At 45.8% G+C, this 20,473-nt stretch overlaps 2 protein-coding genes across 4 annotated transcripts; both read left to right on the forward strand.

Moving 5' to 3' along the window:
* Positions 1-1,135: 1,135 nt before the first annotated feature.
* On the forward strand, positions 1,136-9,547 carry klhdc3l (kelch domain containing 3-like). 3 transcript variants are annotated; one of them, XM_078090633.1, is made up of 8 exons: positions 1,136-1,441; positions 5,381-5,560; positions 5,647-5,729; positions 5,809-5,887; positions 7,469-7,515; positions 7,643-7,763; positions 8,194-8,383; positions 8,622-9,547. In XM_078090633.1, exons 2-8 carry the CDS (start codon positions 5,401-5,403, stop codon positions 9,238-9,240), a joined length of 1,299 nt encoding a protein of 432 aa, XP_077946759.1. In that variant the 5' UTR covers positions 1,136-1,441; positions 5,381-5,400; the 3' UTR covers positions 9,241-9,547. The 3 variants fall into 3 exon arrangements, with proteins under 3 accessions (XP_077946759.1, XP_077946760.1, XP_077946758.1); XM_078090634.1 differs by lacking the exon at positions 1,136-1,441 and adding an exon at positions 2,034-2,759; XM_078090632.1 differs by lacking the exon at positions 1,136-1,441 and having other exon boundaries at positions 5,200-5,560.
* A 2,349-nt stretch (positions 9,548-11,896) lies between these two features.
* Positions 11,897-20,235, forward strand: inhbb (inhibin subunit beta B). Its single transcript, XM_078090635.1, has 2 exons — positions 11,897-12,929; positions 17,776-20,235. The coding sequence occupies exons 1-2, from the start codon at positions 12,542-12,544 to the stop codon at positions 18,603-18,605; spliced, it is 1,218 nt and encodes a 405-aa protein (XP_077946761.1). The 5' UTR covers positions 11,897-12,541; the 3' UTR covers positions 18,606-20,235.
* Positions 20,236-20,473: the final 238 nt, after the last annotated feature.

The following is a 20,473-nucleotide window of genomic DNA, read 5'->3' on the forward strand; positions in this document are numbered from 1 at the left end:
TCTTCTCACTTTCTTCTTTCTTCTCACTTTTTAATCACAGGAACATAAATCACACAAAAGAAAACCCAGAATTTAGCTTAACTTGACATATAATCTAGTAACATATTATATTGGAGGTTTATCTACACAAACAGTATGTCAGAACATGCTTGCTTTTAACACAAGTGCAGACAGTCTCTTTCTCAAACACACATCATTTACATTCATAAGATCATTGTTTATGAAAATGCCTTATGAAAAACAAGAAGTTTTTTTTAATTTTAATTATTTCTGAGGTTATGTCTCAAGAGAAACAGGACAAAAAGCTGCCCATTATAAACTGGCGCCACAATTGTCTGTTTTTCAAAACCCCCAACATTTCTGCCTCCTTCCCCTCAATAGCAAATGTCACACATTTTCATTGGCTGAATAAAGTATTGCTAACTGTATCAAACACTAGAATGCCATACATGTGTGGTATTATAGTTTGATTGTTTGATTGCTCAACAATTAGAGATTGTTTGGAAGAATCAACTCCAAATCTGTGTGCAGGTGTCTTTCTTACAAACTGTACACAATACTCTTTTGGCCACGCCTTGCAAAACCATTTGCTTGAATGAATACGAAATTTAAAACTATCAATAAACTAGTTTAGGGTTTTGAAAAAAAAAGAGAAAGATTTGATTTCGGTGTATGACAACGATTATGGCCTTCTGAAAAACTGCTTAATGTAGATGTTGTCCTCAAAACATGGAGACCATGGAAAGAAATACATTTAAATGTTACACACAAGACAATTTCCTGGTCTGCATGCACACCTTCTTAATATTTAATTTGAGATATGATAAGATCAACGAAATGTCTTTAAAAGTACTTTTTTGCAGTTATCCATCAATGTTTTTTCTATTTACTGTATGTGAACTGCAGGTTTTGTCATTTGGCTCCTGTTGGAAAAACTCAGACAAGAGCAAATCAATATTATATGATTAATTAGATTTTATCACTAGCAAAATCTTACAATAATGATTAAAAACGTTTCTATTATTAAAACTAATTAATACAAAACAAGGCATGAGTTGTTTGGAAATTACATTTTAAACAAAAGCAAGCATTTGACTGGTGTATGATGAGGTGTGCAGCACGCTGGGGGTCCTCTGGATAACGTGGAGGTGATGGGAGACAGCGGGATGATGTAGCGAGTAATCCTGTCAATTTCCACGCTGCGTGACTAATAAAGGATTATTAGAATATTATTTTATTTTATCTGATTTACGCCAGTACTCTGTTTATGTATTTTCTATATGATATCAATGCATTTGTCAATACAATTAATTCACGAATACCCCCCACTGCAACAGGAAATACACATCTGAAAAGTTTTCAGCATTGAGGTTGTAGTTTACGAGGGGACCCTGAACGCCGCAGAAGACGTTTCAGACAACAAGCAGACGGCTGACATCTCGTAAGTAACAAAAGCTTCCTTACAGCTCGTTTCTTCTCTCTCGATGCCTGTTTGCTGTTTGTGAAGGACACGAGCAGCTCAGCACGGACACACTGACTCTCCGTCTCTTATCTGCGTCGACGAAAGTTCATCTCCTCGTTTCCATTTCCTTAACTTGAACAGACGTTACCGTTATTAACGTGACACGTTTTCGCTGACGTTAGTTCTTTTTTTTTGTCAAAGAGGGACAATTTCGGGCAGTTTACCCTTAAAACTGATATGAAGCAACGTTTCATGTGTAAACCCTCTTGTAAGGTTTTTTTTTTATTTGTTGGGGAGTTTTTCCTGTGCCGATGGTGGGTTTCGGGGCAGAGGATGTTGTATGTGTACAGACTCTAAAGCCCTCTGAGGCAAATTTGTAATTTGCGATTATGGGCTATACAAAATAAAATGAATTGAATTGAATTGAATTAAACGTAACGTGCTTGGAAGCGGTCCTTCGGGGAACGGCTGGCATTCCTCCCAGTGAGAAGCGGTAACAGTCACCGGGTGGTCACTGACGTCACTAGCCAATGACCGTACCAGCGGACGGTAACGTGCGTTAACGTCCTCTGACACACGTGACAACGATGAGTAGAGACGCGACATGTTGAAGTCCGGTAACGTCAACCGACGTTGGCCTCACTCAGTCACCCCGACGAGACGTCGATACGGAGACATTTACCGTTAACTGCGCGGAGATACCTTTGTACCGTAACCAGTTCGCGTTAACTGACGTTAACAGTACATTAACGGGTGTGACGGCCTTTCATAGCAAACGCCAAAACACTTCAAATTAGTTTTAAGTGCTAAACAAATGAATTAACAATAATAGTCCCTTGTAAATGTCAATAACTTTTTAACATGAATCCAATCAAATATATAACCAAAGCTGTTTCCCCCTGAAGGGAATTATAACATTGTAACAGCCCAGTGGAAGTTGTCAAGGCACAAGGAAACAGGTTTTTACTTCATTTAATCCAAAAAATCAATGAATGGAGTTCTAGGGCCCCGATTAAAACAGTTTCAGAATAAGGTTTAGCAATGCAACACATCCCCTTCATTAACCACTCACCACTTAGTGAAACTCAGGGAGACATGTACAGCGGCTGACTGAACCAACAAAAGCATACAGGGGAGCACAACCAAATATCTGACCTACACCGTCACACAAACCCGCCCTAATTCCCCCGTGCGGGCAAAGCTGTGGTTTGGTCCACGGCTCAGGCCTCCTGCATAAAAGCCGACTCCACCTTCAGCCTCATCTGTAGCCCAACCGGGAAGGGGACTCAGCAACGAGGTAACGTCATCGGGGGGCTTCGCCCGCCACAATTACATCCACACACCTCTTCTTCTGAAACTTCTCTTAGGGATAAAAGTCTTATCTAACGCTATCAATAACCTATGTTCAGTTTCCTGTGGCCGCACAAGTACGAGTACACAGCTGCTGCGTTACTTGTACTTGTACAGTGATGAGTGTCAAAGCCAGTGAGGGACAAACTTTCAAAATAACAATCATTTAAATCAACCACTTTAACGCTCGGTGTTAATAAACTCATGTGTTAATACGATAATAGAGCGTTGACGTTCCCAGCCCTAATAAAATATATATGGAGTAGCAAAATGAAGTGAAAAGCAGATAAAGATTTACCTCAATAAATGAATGTAGCCTCTCTTCTCGAGCTTCTACTCCCAAGCACAACGAATCTGAGCAAACTGCTATCGAAATGCAAATTCACCTAAATATCTGTGTTGAGATGTCAGTGCAAAAAAATCATCTACAGCTTAGTATTGTTCCTCAAGGATGTTTACTCAATACCGTTGATTGAGTTGTTTTTGGATTAAAACTTTTACTGAACTTTATAATAAATACAGAGAGGAAACCGAATATTAGACCTGTTGACACTTTATCACTTCATGCACTAGAGCAGAAATATTAGAATTCACAGTAATTATATAAATAACATATTTCAATAAAACAACACAGACTGAGGTTGATGTATATTTGATATTATAGTGTATTTAATTTTTCATTATGTTGCCTGTATTTATTTATTTTCATGGGAGTTAATACACAATAGTAATAAAGCTATTAGAGAGATTTTGTTGAAAATGTCTGTTTATATAAGGGGCAATAGGGTGTTGAAACAGAGCGTAGGTAATTGTGTCACATTAATGTTGCTCATGTGACCCTGTGATAAGAGGTATTACAGGGGCCACGCTGGAACAGTCATTATGGAAAGTGACTGTACATAAGGAAACACAAAGGACTCAGATACTTGACCTCCCCATGAATGCTGTGATAAGGTCGCTGAATTGAGTCATGGGTTATGCTATGAAAGTTTGTATTTTTCCTCTGAAAGCTGAGTCAATACTTGTAAAATATCTTTTTTATTGTCAAATGTGACAAACCAGAGCTACCACTTGATTTATTAGTTCAGTTACAGCAGTAACAGTTAATTAAAAGTTAGTTCATTGTGTAAAGTCATTAATCTTGATTTATGAATGTGATGATTCACTGTTCGTCCTTGTAGAACAAATGGCACATGTTCTATCAATCATGAGCGTGTTTGTGCATGTGGAGTTATGCAGCTGTGCGCTCGCATCGCTGCCATGGATCAAATAGCAAATCCACAGTCTTATGTGTTTGATATGTGTTTCAAAGAAATGAACATATCCCCATTAGGTATAATCACTCTATTTCTGTGCAATTTTAGCTTTAATTTCAACAGGCTTTTTAATTGAGAGGGGGGGGGGGGCTCCTCACCCTAATGTGGGTTCCGATGAACACGTCAGAACTAACTTAAAGCTGCATTGTCTGCTAACCAGCTTCTCTGGTTGTATCGTTGTGAAAATCACTCTACTTCTCTCTTAATTTATTCTTCATCAAATGATGATGATCATTTACAGTCAAATAGGCCTTAAAGCGCAGTTTGCTTTACTATGGCGTCTCTCGGTCACTCCTCAGTGCCGATAGGGTCCTTTTCACTCGCTGGTTTAAAAAAAAAAAACATTATCCAAGATTGTGATGGACAAAATGTCTGGAGGACCACATCTGTTTGACAGACTGCTATGAACCAATCAGATCAAAGATTGGTGCCTCCTCCTTTAATAAAACAAGACCTTTTTTCAAGATAGTTGCATACTCAAATATGTATGTCAAATCATGGTACCACTTTGTATACAAGTTAAATAAATGCAAAAAAAAGACAATGAAAATAATTCTGCTAATATACTTGGCGACTCAACAAGAAGGACCCCTCCAAATGACCACCAGGTTGTACGAATAAAAAGTAAAGAAAGAATCAACCTGAAACAAGAAACGCCATGAGAGCTTGTCCCAAGACCCCCCCTGACCCGGGGCCCACAGCCGCAGCGAGGTGCTCCGTCAGTCCGCCTCCCAGCTGACCCGTGGCCCCGGGCCCCGCCCTGCTGGTGCTGGAGCCCACAGCCACACGACAGAGGGTATCGGGTGTCATCCGATGTGTTACTGAGGAGCAGTAGCTGTGGCAGCAGTGGTGCAACACGGACGAGAGCAGAAGCTGTGCGTTGGGACGAGCCCCCCCCCCCCACAGTAACACAGCACCCCTTGGCTCATTACTGTGATGTCATGACTTGTTTCCTCTGCTCGTGTTCTCGGAGCCGTAGCGTTAGGTTCCCTGACTGTTATTCCCTCAGCATGGTGTTGCTTCATAGAGAGAAGAACTGGAACTATGCGTTCAGTTCACTGATCAGGGGGTTCTCAACTTGAAGCACCGCATGGCACTATTTTAGCTTAACGCCATTGAAAAGGGAATATTTAGTTTCTTCACACAGTCAAAAGAAGATGACATTTTGGATGACCCCATAAGACTCGTACACTGTTTACTGGTTACATTTTGTACAATATGATCACTTCTAAACACTTGTTGCCTCTTTTAGAAAATGGGCCCGTGGCAGCTATGAGTCAACGCAGTCCCTGCCTGTGGACTCGGCTCCCACAGAGCAGCCGGTCCCCGCGTGACCGCTACAAGCACGCCTGCTGCAGCCATGATGGGCATGTGTACGTCCTGGGGGGGAGAGACAACAGCGGTCTGCGGGACTTCTGGAGGTACAGCGTGGGTAAGGGCCTCACACACCGCTACTGTTCCCTTCATATTAGGAATGAAATATGTAGGCAACTAATCAAACTGTATGCAATGTCTCAGTCTGTAACGATTGGACGGAGTTGAACTGCACAAGTGAAGCTGCACCAGAAGAGCTGGAGGAACATTCTATGGTGGCTCATGAGGTACAAACCGTCTGAACTGTAGAAGAAGCCAACGTGAATGATGCGGTTTGACTGATATGAAAGCTACGCGTCTTTGCAGGGCTTCCTGTACGTGTTTGGAGGCATGCTGGATTCTGCATACACAAAGTGGAAATGTCCCCTCTGGGTGTTCGACATCGGTGAGTTTCACTGCGGAGTGGATTCGTGATGCGACTTGGGTCTGCTGCTCCCTGCATGCTATTGTAGTATCGGTACTAAAAAGGTACAGTCATATCTGTACGTTTAAAACAAAACGATATTGCATATTTTATGGGTTCTGTCCCATTGTCAAATCATTGAGTGTTTGAAGGCTCTCTGGTGGACATGTTCAGCCCTTTATGAACCCGTCCCCTGCTTAGCCGAAGGGAATTACCCACATGTCATTGCAATGTGATGTTAAAAAGTTGTTGCGGACGGACTTTGGTGTGGTGACACCGCACTGCAAGCCCAAGATGCGGGGAAGGCAGGACTCATACGCAGACGTCGAGTAACAAAAGAAGACTTTAATAGTCCAAAACTCCCAAAAAGGGCAAAGAGGCAAAAATACAGGCAGGAAACTGGAACCATCCAGGGCAATAGACAATGAGGCGACAAGTGACAGGAGACACACACTGCTTAAATACACAAGGGAGGTGCAGGTGATTGGACACAGGTGGAAACAATCAGACAATCACAGGGGACGACAGGACAAGGCAGGAAGTGAAGTTACCAGGGAGACAAGAGGCAGAAAACTACAAAATAAGACAGGAAATAAACCACACCGTGACAGGCTCGGTGTCGCTGCACGTTGGTGGCGCTTCCACTGAAGACTGAGTGCTAATAAAACTTTCCACACCTTGCATTTGTATGGAAATACCAAACGATGTGTTCAAACCACCCGTAACAATAGAACAATTTATATTATAGTGACAAACACTCATCATTTAATTAATAGTTTTTTATTTATAAGGGAATTGAATTGCTCTATTGCACAACCCTGTGTGAGTACACGTGTGTCGCTTTCACATAATTGTGTATCTGTTGTCCTTCCACTTTGCAGTTAGTATTGTGTTAAAGAAACGTGAGGGTCCTGCTCACCACTACCTTTGTATACATTTTAAAGTCACCAGAGTTCATATATTGACATGATGTGTTTTCTGATTACAAGGTTCCTAAAATGCATCGGGATACAGTCAGGTTCAAAACATCTGGATCTCTTTGTGTCACTCCATGTACAATAATCCCAATGTTTCTGCTACTGAGAATCCAGCTGTGACTGATGTGTAAACACATCTCTGTAGAAACCTTTGGACTTTACAAATTCCACTCTGCGGTCTGTGGCTGTAGGAGCTACAGCCTTTAAAGAGGCATGATAAGACTCACTACACACCAAGGACACGCATGCCATTGAGGTTAAATATGTGACTTACCCAGTTAATAACATACATCAGAAACATTATTGTAAGCAGTGTGTATAAAAATGTAAATGAAGCATTATCTTCTAGTTTCTTGCCTTACAATGAAAAGATCACATATATTTGGAAGGCACAGAGGTCCCATTTTTTGGTCTTTGTATGACCTTTCCACTTACTTTTACTTTTGTTTGCACCAATTACAACTGTTCACAAAGCATGCAAAGGTTTTCTTCTGTTTTGGGTTTAAGCTGACCTGTCTCCACACGTCACTCGGCTCTCTGAAAGACACTAAACTGTAGTTCTTCTTCTAATTTATGTTTGTTTCAGCAAAGCAGAAGTGGGTGCACTGCCAGGGGAAGACGAGCCCCCACCAGGTACAGAGAGACTCCGTATGGAGCTGTGTGCTTAGTGAACTGGTACACAAGCTCATCACACATGATCAGGAAGTGATGACATGTTTGTTAACGCTCATCCTATATCGGCTTGTGTTTCTTTGTCCAGACCGAAATACCGACCAACAGAAAAGCCCACAGTGCCGTAGTGGTCGGCTCTGCCATGCTGGTGTACGGTGGCTTTGTAGACATGAAAGGATCCTCGCAGGACTTCTGGAGTATGGACTTGGGTCAGTTTAAAGTAGCTCTTCTCCCCATGGAAACCCAAATTGGAGAAACAGTGTAGTGATGCTGCTCGTGTAGCAGCATCTTGCCAAGCTACACACCAGCAGCATGTCAGTGCTCCTGTTTCTAAATGAGGTCCGATGTAGTGCAGCAGCGTCATCCCCGAGGCCCACATGCACTCCAGGGGGTTATTCTAGCTGGGGGGTAACTGAAGCGCGATAATATATACACACACATGATATACGTAGTTTATTGTACAGATAATAACAAGTGGAATTAACCTCTTCAAAGCATTAGTGAAGAGAACTCTACTGGCTGTTTGTTCAGTGTCATTCTGTGAACACACAACACACACTGTATCCTGTATGTGCATTCACTGTTGGTACCTGTGTGTGTGTGTTTGTGTGTGTGTGTGTGTGTTGTTTTGCCCAACAGATACCATGGCTTGGTCCCTGGTGATTGGTTCCCAGCAGGGCTCATTAGGCCCAGGCCCCAGACACAGTCACTCAGCTGTAGCCAACCACAGCTGCATGTACCTGTTTGGGGGCTTGAAAGGCTTGCGGGAGCAGAGGGACTTGTGGAAGTGGAATTCCACCAGCCACTCATGGAGCGCTCTGAAAAACAAGTGAGGATTTCATCGGCCAGTCAGTCCTTGTTGGGTGCTGCCTACCGTAGTTTGATATTAACTCCTGGGATCGTTGCATCCAGGCCCCCATAGCTTCTTGCATTGTGGTGATAATTATGCACAAATCACCAAGCCAAATTCCAAGCAAATGTTAGTGCCGGATGTATCTTGAAAGCAACAATCAATGGATGTTGTTCATGTTCCTTCCTGCTGATACGCCCTCTGGCTGTCTCCTTAGGTCCGGTCCCTGCAGGCTGATGGGACACTCGGCCGTGCCCTACAAGGACAGTATGCTTGTGTTTGGGGGAGGCGAGAGCCAGAGCTCTCCAAAGAACAGCCTGTGGAGGTACAGCTTCAGCACGCAGAGCTGGGGGCAGGTTGCCACACTGCCTGGCTCCAACCCCCCAGACAAGATCCACCACTGCTGTGCTGGGCTGGGTCCCAGCTACAAGTCTGACACCAGCATCCCCGGCTACAGCTCTGAACTCCAACCGGGGCTGCTGGGAGGGAAACTGAGGCCCTTCAAGAACAGGTGCTTCCCTGCCCCGCTCACCTTCCTGGGCTCAGAGGGGGCCATCGAGCTGGAGACCTTCAGCGCAGACCGATGCTACGCAAGTCAAACACTCGCTCAATCCTCCAGTCTGGACCACTGCACTGAGGGACGGACTGGAAGCTGTCTCACCTTTGAGAACAAGGCTTTCAGGACCCAGTGGAGCCCCACAGAGGAGGAGCTGCTGGACGAGGAGGATGAAGACGTGGCCCAGCACCTGCCCGATCTGCTGCTGGTCCTGGGGGGGAGACCCTGCACCAGACACAGCCCCATCTCCATCTGGCAAATGACTCTGACTGACTGCTGAGAGCCGAAGAAGAGCAAATGTTACAAACATCTAAGAGAGAGAACAGATAACACCAGTGTTGGTTTACTGGCATTTTGTGTATAAGAAGAACCACTATTTTTTAGAATACTCTTGCTTTTGTTGATGTTGTACATGTATACTTTTCCTTTTTTGAAATACAAGAAATTATCAAAAAATGGCATCAAAAAATATTATTGAATTACTGCATTCGTTATGAACACTGACGTTATTTCTTAGTGCCAATGTGAAAGAGATAAACATAGAAATGTAAAATCCAGGATTATCAATAAAAACTCGTCGTCCTCCAGTTCCATGACAGACCGCTCATTCCGTCTGTCATCTATATTTCAATTAAACTGCTACGGGGCTGAACTGTGTGGTGGTTAGCACTGTCTCCTCACACCAAGAAGGTCCTGGGTTCCACTGGCCTTTCTGTGTGGAGTCTGCATGTTGTCTGTGTGGGTTCTCTCCGGGTTCTCTGGCTTCCTCCCACGGAGCTGAACTCCACACGGTGGCGTCAGAGCTCAGCGAGTGAAGACCCCCCCAGAGCCACAAGTCAATTTAGAGAAAACAATCCAGACTTGCAATTAAAGGGAGCAAAGGCCGGCTGGGATTTCATCTCAAGCTTTTGCTTTTTCCTAGGAAATACAGAATTGTGATTCTCAATCTTGTTTAAAAACCCGTGAGATTGATTTTCTTTTACAAAACAAAAAATCCAAACAAACCAGGCAATTTTTTTAGCTTTTGATTTGTTGACAATAAAAAACTAACTTCTTGGCAGCAAATGTTGCCACACGAAGGATCATGTCCCCTTATGTATGTGCAAAGAAAGAATAACAGTTTGGAATAACCAAAGTCCCGTCTAAATAAACTGTGAACCCGGCATCCTTCTGATGGCAGGCGCCAGACGTGGTGAGTCAGCCACCTCGCTGGATCCGGGTTATTGACCTGCATTACTACCCCCAGATGGTTGATTTCTCTTTCTATCTATATCATCCATCTATCCATCCACCCATCTATCCATCCACCCATCCATCCATCTACCCATCCATCTATCCATCCATCTATCCATCCATCTACCCATCCATCCACCCATCTATCCATCCATCCATCTACCCATCCATCTATCATCCATCCATCTACCCATCCATCCATTCATCTATCCATCCATCTACCCATCTACCCATCGATCCATCCATCTATCCATTCATCCATCTACCCATCCATCTATCATCCATCCATCTACCCATCCATCCATTCATCTATCCATCCATGTACCCATCTATCCATCCATCCATCTATCCATGCATCCACCCATCTACCCATCTATCCATCCATTCATCCATCCATCTACCCATCTATCCATCCATCTACCCATCCATCTATCATCCATCCATCTACCCATCCATCCATTCATCTATCCATCCATCTACCCATCTATTCATCCATCTATCCACCCATCCACCCATAGATCCATCCATTCATCTATCCATCCATCCATCCATCCACCCAGCCATCCATCTATCATCCATCTACCCATCTATCCATCCATCCACCCATCCATCTATCCATCCATCTACCCATCTATCCATCCATCCATCTAGCCAGCCATCCATCTACCCATCCATTAATCCATCCATCCATCTATCATCCATCCATCTATCCATCCATCTACCCATCCATCTATCCATTCATCCATCCACCCATCCATTTATCTATCCATCCATCTACCCATCCATCTATCCATCCATCTACCCATCTATTCATCCATCTACCCATCCATCTATCATCCATCCATGTACCCATCTATCCATCCATCCATCTATCCATTCATCCATCCATCTACCCATCTATCCATCCATCCATTCATCCATCCATCTACCCATCTCTCCATCCATCTACCCATCCACCCATCCATCTAGCCATCCATCCATCTACCCATCCATCCATCTACCCATCTATTCATCCATCTATCCATCCATCTATCCATCTACCCATCTATCCATCCATCCATCCATTCATCCATCCATCCATTGCACTCCGCCTCTGAAGTATGTAATGAGTGGTTTATACCCGTAGATGGCGTTATTTATTTACTAATCATGATTATAAGTGGACATTAACTTGCTACACTAAAGTTTCAATGTATTTATATGTTCCTTCATACAATGTATTTGTTTGTTTAATACATATTTTCGTTGTTTTCATTATATTGATTCACTTTATTTGAACAATTATCTTAACAATATTAACATTTCCAAAACCTGGATATATAGCGGATTCAGAGAGATTTGTATATATTTCAATATTTGTAGATCCGGGAGTAAATGGCACTAAGAATGGATTTATTTAAGACCATTATGAAAATAAAGACTTCTAGTCTCCCCGTGCTGGACTGCGCACAGAACCCAAACTGAACTTGTTCTCCCAAGACTCTCAAAGTCGGATTCCCACATTATGTTTCTGTCTGTTTTGTTGATCAAAAACTCCTATGAACTTATTAAAAGTCCAAAAATAAGCCACCTCTCGGAGGCCTGCGCAACAGAGTCCTGGCTGTGGAGGCGTAGTAGCCTAATAATCCGTCGCCTGGCGTCCAGTTGGTGGAAATCCCCACGTGGTTTCAACTCCTGTATAAAAACTTTGGGTGCGCTGAGCCCCTGTTGTCGTGATTGCAAAGGGAGAAAAGGGTCTCAGTGAGCCGCATCTCGCAAGGACGCACACCGAGCTGGTTATCCACAGCTGTGCGTAACGGAGCGTAGCCAGGGCGCACACAAAGGACCGAGGAGCGCTCTTATTCTCTGCGGGGCTTCGGCCGTACAAAGTGCAGTCGCCGCGCGTTCTGTGAATGGGTACGAGCGGACCGCGCGCCTTTGGACGCAGAGGGGCTTTTATCATTTAGACGCATCGGCGCAGCGCAGCGCTGCTTTGTTTTGGTACATCACGCTCAGTCTGAAGACAACGTGGTGCGACAGAAACGCGTCAACGATCCAAGCGTCGGAGTGCGCCTGTCAATCAGAGAGATTAACTTTTTATTTAGCGCAGAGAAAAGACGCGTCGCTGGATAACAACCTCAATGCACAATGACTCGAGGCAATTAGCCTCACGATTTCAGCCGCTTTTGTCTGTTTGGATTTAACGATTTTATTGGCTCCTGTGGATTTCTCACTTTTGGAGCACAAGGGGATGTTCTCTGCGGAACTTTCACATGTGTACATTGACATGATCTTTAAGTGTGTGTGTATGTGACACATTTGCTGTTTCCTCCATAGTTTTTGGACTGCGATTTTAATATTTTTAAAAAATGAGCATATACAGCGTGGCGTTGTCCTGTTTAGTGGCGTTCGTTCTCTCCGTGCGCTGCAGCTCGGTGGCCGTTACCGAGACGCAGAGCTCGCCCCAGGAGTCGTGCGCGTCCTGCGGCCTCAGGGCGCCGGATCAGTCGGAGCGGGTGAACATAGACTTTCTGGAGGCGGTGAAGAGGCACATACTGAACCGGCTACAGATGAGGGACAGACCCAACATCACTCACCCCATCCCCAAGGCGTCGATGGTGACGGCGCTCAGGAGGTTGCACGCCGGGAAATTGCGCGAGGACGGCCGGGTGGAGATCCCCAGTTTTGACGGACAAGCTGCGTACAACAACGAGGTGCAAGCGGAGAACTCGGAGATCATCAGCTTTGCCGAATCAGGTAATAATCAATAATTCATGGCACGTTCCCAAACCGACCCCTCGATGAACCCCGGTCGCCGTTTGACTATATGTAACGGGGAGCCCAGGGGGGCAGGTGTGTTAATGGCGTGGGATCACTCTCATCCATAGATAAAATTTCAATCATGTTGCTAACGTTGATATGAAGAAGGAGCAGAGATGAATGAGATGGAAGCATCAACAGTTTTGAAATACAATCCATGAACCAATTGGATCCGGTTCGCTCATCATTCACCATCATGTTATCACACTGTAATTCACTCCGCCGGGTTTTAGCCCGATGCAATTTAAAAAAAAACGCAAAATGAAGAGAAAGTCCTTAAATTACCCCCATGTGTTGTCAAGGGGATAAAAAGAACCTCTGAATCCAATTTCATCACTAAAGCTGTGCTCACATTCAATACTGCAATGTATAAAGCCCTCTTTTAAATACGGACAAAGTCCCTCAATTGGCCATTTATCCCTTCCTCTAAGAATGTGTATCTAACTAATTCTCAGAAGTCCAAAGAGAACACCCTTTCCTCTCTCTCTCTCCCTAAAATCATCTGCTTGACAGAATCCTCCAGTTGTCTGTCAGCGCTGTGAGACCTGCGTCTTTAACACAAACTTCTACAAATGTAAACCATTACAAATACCACACCAAAATGGGATATCTTAAACACACACACAAACACACAATCCCATGTTCTCCCATTGGCCCTCCTGGTACAATTAGCCTGAATGGGCTGCTGGGTCCTGCCTTCCAATGGGAATGATCTGAGCAGCCTCATGACAAGGGAACAAAAGCCAGGCACTTATTAGAAGACGGCTATGTGTTCCTGCTGAACCCAACATGTCAACGTAGAGCCGTGTGGGGGGCGGGAAGAGGGAGGGGGGCAAGGAAAACAAAAGAAACTGCTCAGAATAATGCATGAGACATTGGAGTTTGTGGGGTTAGTGGGTAAGGAGGGGGTATGGTCATGGTGATGGTAAAGGAGTGTGTGTGCCCATAATGCAGTGTTGCAAAGAATGCTTTTGTCGTTCTGAAGGTCCGCTGGTCTCCTTGGCTTCTTCTTCTTCTTTTTCTGTTTTTTTCCCCCCCTAGTTCTATTCTTTCTCCCACCTTTGAGCCTTTGTGTGGCATTGTACCATGGTGCTGGCTTGGGTCCCTTGCTCCCTAGACCCCGTCTGCCTCCTGGCCAGCTGGCTCACCCCCCCCACCCCCTCCCAGATCGGATGCTGCCAGCCAGGGGGCATGGCTCAAAGGCAAGGTCCCCAGAAAGCTCTGACACCAGGGGAGCTTGCACCCCCCCCCCCCCCCCCCCCTCCACCCCCACCAAGCATAAGGGAGCCAGGACTGTTGTTGTCATAGCTTAGGACAAGGCGGTTGCAAACATGTTTAGCCAACAGCAGTGTGGAGCAGTACGGTCACCCTCTCACCCCAACACAGGGTTAACTATATAGTTGTCGGGGAGCCGGCATCTCATCTCCAGTTGCGGTGGCACAGAGGAAAGAGGTCTGCCAAGCAGCCAGGACAGGTGCCAATCTCCTTTCTCTCCTGACATGGTCCCATGGGTCCTCGCTGAGGGATTCGGTGTCTCGTATCCACGGGAGCGAAGCGCAGGGTTCACAGGCAGGGAAAGAGGGAGGGGTTGGCGAAAGAGACAGAGCGGGGTCGAAGGAGATGTTTAGATCAACGCTTCTCAATTGCTTACTGTAGCCGTTCGGACCCAGTGAACTTGCAGCGAGTGGTCCAAGACAGGGAATTAAGACTTCATTATAGGAAGTCATTAACTCTAGACTGGTTCCTCCAGCAGTTGGCAGGTTTACTTGAGGACACAACTCTTTCATGAGGAGCTGTCAGTCGGGCCCTCCTGGACCTGGTCCAGACATTTTCCACATCCAACCGCAAGTGTGTGTTTCAGTCCTCAATGGGCCTGGCTGCCTCTCTATAGCCTGTGGTCCTCTAAATGATTTATTTAACGTTTTTAAAAATTCCCCAGTTTCAACAGCAACGAGAGAGCTTAAAAAGGTCTATGCTCCCCATCTCCATCCCTCACCTGCTCACCCTATGTTGAATTCCTAGAGTGCTGAGGCTCGGTCCTGAGGGACGGCTGCCTGTGTTAGATGCACCAATGCTCCGTGCCGCGCCCTTGTCCCTCCACGGCGTGTGGTCTTGTCGACAGCAGCTTTGAGTAATGAGCTCTGGGGCGGCCTGCCCTCCTGCCTGCCTGCCTGCCTGCCTCATTGGGCTCTTCCCTGACTTGGTGGCGCAGGTGGGGACACGCTGAAGCAGCTCAAAGGCCCACCCAGGTGTCCTGCAGGCTGATTCTCACTAGTCACTTTTGCGCGACGGGGTCAGATGAGGCGTGTCGGGGCCAGATCCAGATTGTTTACAACACTGGATGAGAAGAACAATTCCCTCCTTCAAAGGAACTCAGTGGAAATAAGTCATGCGGTATGTTGGTTGATGCTCTGAGTACTGAGGGAGCCAAAAGATCAAACTTGTTTGAAATGCTGAGGGGCTGAAACGTATCTACTGGGTGATCCCTACTGCTTTGCTCGCTCAAAACTTCACACAACTCAAAATAAGACTCAAGAGGTTTGCAGTTTATTACTTATCTACCCATTTAAATGTATTGTAGACCTTTAGCTAACTTTTTAAAATTAGGTCCTATTATTTGAACTTTGCTGCAGTGTCCCGTACCAAAATTAATGATAGCATTACTCCGGTGGATCTGTAATTCAGCGTTACCCAATCAGAGGCAGAGTAGGACGGATTTGGAAAGTAGGTGGGTGAAACTACTGTAAATAACAGACCTTGCAGCGGCTGTGAAGGAGGTAATTTTGCATGTGGATGAGAAGGCACTTCAAGGTTCAAGGAACCTCTTTTTCACAGTTATTGTTCGTGTCCCCAATGTTGTGTTCAATCCATGGGCGGCGAAAGCAGAAAAATGGCCAAGCATGAACGGCTACATTTTGGCGAGTCGTGATCAAGCGCTTGGCGACACAGTTATGTTATTAAATAGTTCTGGGGACAGCTTGTATATAGCACAACTTTATGTCGTTTAACCAGTGTTAGGACTGGAACCAGTCTGGAGGTATTGACCTCCTATAATCATGATACATTTATGGCAAGTTGGTGGATAATAATAATAGTTACCAACTAAAGGAGCATCACTGGTATCATTGACATATGCTTTTATCTCGTTTTATTTGCCTCTCTGTTCATCACGCTGTCACTACGTCCTCGTTGCTGAACCATTCCCCCTTTCTTCGGAGCTCTCGAGTCAAATAAGGTCGCACGGGGCTAAATGTAGTGAGGTTGCCCTTAGGGGCAATCGTGGGACTCACATTAGCGCACATTTCCGGTAGATTACAATATCTTAGGACTGTCCCCTTGATTCTTTATCCACAGGCTTTGGTATTGAAAAGGCTGATGGTTTATGTATTGCTTACCAGGGGGTTGGGTGCGTGTGTTTGCGTGGTTGGGGGCCAATGTGTGTGTATGCGTGTTATTGAGCTCCCAGCTGACATGCTAAAGAGTGGAGAGCCGGTCTGAACAGGTCCCTGTGTGAGTGTAAAGCCGTGGTTTACAGGAGGAAGAGGCGTGAGGCGCCTGAAAGAGGCGCGCGCAGGGGGGGTGGGGGGGCGTCTTCGGTGGCCACCTGTTGACACTGACACACACTAATCAGTCGGCAAACAAAGTAATTTAGCTGGTTTCAAAGGCGCAGCTCTGTTGGAGCGCATTGTCCCAAATCTCCTGAAATGGAAACCTTTCAAGTTACCTCAGTGGTCATTTGGAAGACATCATTAGGCTTAGGGGAGAAAAAAAAGGAGAGAAAAAAGAAGTGCCAGGGAGAGCCCATCGCCACCTTTAGACTCCCGAGATCTCTTCATTGTGCTGCTGTAGAAAGTGGCCAGTGTCATGTAAATGCCTTTATTTTTGCCTCATCATGCTTTTTTGCTGGAAAGCCACGCGTTTCAATGGCGGGCGGCAGCGCGGCTGTCTCCCAGTGCCTCACAGCGGGCATTGTGCTGTCACTCTCAGGGTGCTCGCACTGGAAGGAGAGGGGGCGAAGTGGGGTACGGTTGGGATGGGGTTCGACGGGTGTTTGTGTGTATGGGATGAGGGAGCGTGGGGGGGGGGGGGGGGGGAGTAGGGGGCACTAACAGCGAACTCAATGAACCCCCTGGGGTTTTTGGCCATGTTCACCACCCTCCCACCGCTTCCCACTAGCGTCCTTTTTCCATCTTCCTCGTCTGTTCTCCTTTCGGTCCCTCCACTCACCCTCTCTCTCTCTTTGGTCCTGTCGCTTACAAAGCTGGACCTGAGGCCAACTGGGCCTGATCCCAGAACTGGCCTGGTCACAGCAGGCCTATCAAGGACTGCCAAAGAGGTCACCTGACACAGGGATTGAGAGTGAACAGAGAAAACAAGTGAAAAACAGCCCTTAAAAGATGGAGCTGTACCCTTTTCACGAGGGCTTTTTCCTTTCTATGAGGACACATGTGTGTTTGTACAGTATGTGTCAATAAGATACACAGTTAGTTCTTTCCCATGAAATAGCATACATGCATTTCAATAAAAAAGATAAGATAGATGATACCCAGTGGAAATTTCTCCAAGCATTTAGGAACATTTCATGTGTCAGTTGTCATGGAGAGGGATTAGCTGACGTCAGCATTACATTTCAGTAATTTGATACCAGAGGTCATCCTCGCCCGCAGAACGATTTGACCAATCTAACATCATGTTATAAGCGTTTATGATGATGCTATGTATGTATTTTAATCTCTATTATAAAACCATTTTCAAACATTCCTGTTTTCACTGTTCCCAACAGACGATCACACATCCACCAACACTGGTCTGTTCTTCTTCATCTCCAACGAGGGCAACCAGAACCTGTACGTGTCCCAGGCCAACCTGTGGCTCTACTTCCGCGTGCTGCCGGCCGGCGCTGAGAAAGGCCTTCGGAGAAAGGTGACAGTCAAGATCCATTACCAGGAGCCCGGGGCAGCTGGCGGAGCGGAGGCAGGTCCAGGAGGTGGTGGTGGTGGAGGAGGGGGAACAGGCCGCTGGGCTGTGGTGGAAAAGCGAGTGGATCTGAAACGTAGCGGCTGGCATACTTTCCCCCTGTCTGAGGCTGTGCGTGCTGTGTTTGGGAAGGGCAACCGGCGCCAGGACCTGGAGGTCCACTGCGAGGGCTGCGAGACAGCCGGTGTGTCTCCGATAATGGTGGACCCCAGCGACCCGTCCCACCGGCCCTTCCTGGTGGTGCGCGTGCGACAGGTGGATGGAAAGCACCGCATTCGCAAGCGGGGTCTCGAATGCGACGGCACCAGCGGGGGCCTTTGCTGCCGGCAGCAGTTTTACATTGACTTCCGCCTCATTGGCTGGAACGACTGGATCATTGCGCCAGCTGGTTACTATGGCAACTACTGCGAGGGTAGCTGCCCGGCCTACATGGCGGGTGTTCCAGGCTCGGCTTCATCCTTCCACACTGCAGTGGTGAACCAGTATCGCATGAGAGGGATGAGCCCAGGCTCGGTCAACTCCTGCTGCATCCCCACAAAGCTCAGTACTATGTCCATGCTCTACTTTGACGATGAATACAACATCGTAAAGAGGGATGTGCCCAACATGATTGTGGAGGAGTGCGGCTGTGCTTGAGTCAGCCGTCGCCCTTTGTTATCTCTGAACTTGGAACAGTTGGAAAGGCCTTTTGTACCAACAGGACGTTGTTGTACGGTACACATATATAATATATCTATACCTACCGTAAATGCAAGCAGCACGCACACTGATGCATCTGGTACCCCTTGCAAATGCAAGTACCTGTGCTGTGTCCCCGTGTGTGTGTTTGCCCGGTGATTGTGCGAGTGTGTGTATTTATAAGTGAGGTGCTCGCTGTCCGGCTGAGTAAAGTCCGTCGAGTGACAACCGGTCAGTGACGGGACGAGAAGGGAACGATTATCACCAAATTATACTTTGCTCTAGTTTGCCATTTCTAGACAAAAATAATGGCAAATCATCTCTTGTATGAAGATAACAAGCGCTTAAGTAAAGTGACAGGATTGGCCAATTGCATTATTTGCTTCACCCCAACACTCCCGATCCCGCTCCTCCAACCCTCTAGAGTACTTACAGACTTTTATTTCTTTTTAGAAAGCACTGACAATTCATCAGCTTATACAACTTAGAACAGCAGCACTTCCCTCATAGCCAGCAGACACAGTCCTCCATATCTGGTGGAATTAGACTGGCAGCGCTTAATGCCCCGCAGGATTATACCCTCCGCAGAGAGGCGAAAGAAAGTCCTCCACAGGTCTGCTGTCCTGCCTCCTTGCTGTTGACAACGGGCCTCGACCTCCACTTCCTGCCTGTCCAGACAGACGCAGGCCCCGCTACCGTGACAACCAGGTGAAGATTGATGTGCACTTCACTTGTGTACAGAAAAGCGACAAAAGAGAGAACTGCTTCCTCCCTCCCCCCCTGAGGCTCAGGAGACGTGGGCCTGCTGGACCTGCTAGTTCTGGCCCAGTGGGTCACCACGGTGCAGTGCAGCACTTGCAGAAACTGAAATGCACACCCTGAATAGCACTTGTATAAAGAAATGCCTACCAAGGAGTACTGAGTGTCCTGTCCTATCGCTAAATAAGTGCCACATGAGCTATGCAATGTATAGTAACCTATACCCATACTCAACACGCTCTATTAGACTGACTTCTCTTTCTACCTGTCTCTCTCCGCTCGCTCTTCTCTCTCCCTCTCTCTCTCTCTTGCTTCTAGCCTCCACTCTTTATCAATACTTGAAATGTAATCTTTCGCTTCCTTTCCAAAGCGAATGATTGTTGTGACGTTTGCACTGAAAAGTTGCGGGATTAGTGAAACAAAAACTGCCATTGAAAAGTTATTTTTATAGAAGTAAATTTAATTTTGTTTCAAATGTATTTTACCTAATTAATGGAACCAAAGAGGCCAAGATTTTTAGCTATTGTACTAAGATGGCGAGGCCATTGAGTTACTGTGTACAATACTGTTTTTGATCATTCGCAATAGGCCTACCACTGTATCAGGGTACGATAAATGATTTCATTCCTTAGCTCTGTCGTCATTCTCTGTTTTGTACAATAAGCAACTCTTCATTTTTTCATCTTTAACTCTATTTTTTTTGTTTCAGTTTTCTATTTAATAAGAAAGTTGTTTTTAGTTCCTGTCTAAGAATCATCTAGTCAAATAAATGTCATGTGTACAGTTTGTCAAATAAAAATGTTTTCTTAAATATTTTGTAACTTTAAAATCAAGACTGTGTTTTTTTCCTCCGGGGTTGGGCCTGTATCTGAACTATTGTTGTTTTTTCTGATGGAAGGCGCTTTGGACGGACTCCTTAATAAACAAAAGGGTGCGGCTGAAATAGTTGAAACGAGTGTCTCTCGTAAGCTGCAACAGAGCAGCTAACTGTGATTAACGGCTTCGATGGCCATGGCGGCTGACAGCATGCAGGCGCTCACATATCTGCTTGATTTCTTCTTGGCTGC

This window comes from Gasterosteus aculeatus, chromosome 16 (genome assembly GCF_964276395.1).
Source record: "Gasterosteus aculeatus chromosome 16, fGasAcu3.hap1.1, whole genome shotgun sequence".
NCBI lineage: Eukaryota > Metazoa > Chordata > Actinopteri > Perciformes > Gasterosteidae > Gasterosteus > Gasterosteus aculeatus.